The 1,262-nt window shown below is 49.4% G+C and overlaps 1 protein-coding gene across 1 annotated transcript; it reads right to left on the minus strand.

Annotated features, from left to right (window-relative positions):
• Positions 1-181: 181 nt before the first annotated feature.
• On the minus strand, positions 182-799 carry LOC105557520. The gene has a single exon (XM_012004781.1). The coding sequence runs from the start codon at positions 797-799 to the stop codon at positions 182-184; it is 618 nt and encodes a 205-aa protein (XP_011860171.1).
• Between the last annotated feature and the right edge of the window lie 463 nt (positions 800-1,262).

A 1,262-nucleotide genomic window follows, 5' to 3' on the forward strand; every position in this document is an offset into this window, starting at 1 on the left:
AAAAATTAATCAAAACACAAACTATTTTTAATTTCGCAATTGTAATTCTATAATCGTTATTAGCAACTTTGAATACCCTTATATACCAATTTAAATAAAATTCCGAACAATTTTTAATGAAGTGGTCGGCCATATTGGATCTGCCATTTTGAATTTTGAAATTATAATATGAAATTCGTAATCAGCGACCTCGAAAACCCTTATATACATATCTATGTTTAAATCTAAAACCTCTTTCTATTTTTGGCCACCTTTTTCGAGATCCAGACCACTGTGCGACGGTGACAGCGGTACTGGGACAGTTAATATCCGCGAGTTTATCCGCGATCTCTGCTAATTTTTGCAGGTCAGGTTCATTCGTCGCAACCAAAATGGCTTTATGCGTGTCTAGCAGCTCTATAAAGAACGATCTTAGTACGGCAGGACTGCATTGCCCGCCGTTGAGCTGATTCATATGACTTAATAAATGTGAGGGCCTCCGGTCCTCCAGAACCTGACCTTTCAACAATTGCCGTAAGCGGGCCTCAGGTGAGACCGCAAACGTCGCGAGAATCCTGTCTCTGAGCACTTTGTACAGGTTATCGGGCGGTGGATCCGCCGTAATCAAATCTCGGATATGTGAAATGACCTCAGGATCGAGGCTAGCGATAAGGTGATCGACTTTCGTACTATCCACAGTTATATTCGCGTTTCGGAACGACGCTTCAACGCGCAAAAACCAATCTTCCGGGGCCTGTCGCCAGAAGGGCGGAATCTTCGGCACCCGGTATGATTCTACGCGCGCATCTTCTTCTGCCATAATTAAACTATGTGACGCGTACCGCGAACCGAGAAAAAATGAGAAAAAAGATAAAAACTGAGGAGAAATACCAGGACGAGGCAAAGCATATGCCTCAACGGTCTCGAAGTGCTGGAAGCGGTGTCGTCCCTCGATGGAGGTAGAGCTCGGACTCGAGACGTCGGCGAGAAGAGACGAACTGCGCTGTCCTGCGTCCCGCCGGACGGCGGTGTCAGCTGGATGCGCTGCCAGGAGCGTGCCTCAGTGCTTGCGTTGCGTGCGCGCGCCGGGGGCTGAATGCGCGACGCGTCCCTCCGTTATGGTCCTCGTGCGCGACGGTATGATCCCGCGCGCTGTCGGTATGGTCCCGTGCGCTGCGGTATGGTCCCGCGCGCTGCGGTATGGTCCCGTGAGCTGCGTGGTGTGGCCACAGTGTGGCAGAGAGCCACCCTTAGACCTTGGATACCGAAAATTCGGTGAAAAT

Source organism: Vollenhovia emeryi, unplaced genomic scaffold, assembly GCF_000949405.1.
Source record: "Vollenhovia emeryi isolate VEMERY1.0 unplaced genomic scaffold, V.emery_V1.0 DF947865.1, whole genome shotgun sequence".
NCBI classification, from domain to species: Eukaryota; Metazoa; Arthropoda; class Insecta; order Hymenoptera; family Formicidae; genus Vollenhovia; species Vollenhovia emeryi.

What these genes read in the sequence shown, in the direction of transcription:
- LOC105557520 (XM_012004781.1), bottom strand. Translation starts at nt 799, where the DNA reads ATGGCAGAAGAAGATGCGCGCGTAGAATCATACCGGGTGCCGAAGATT.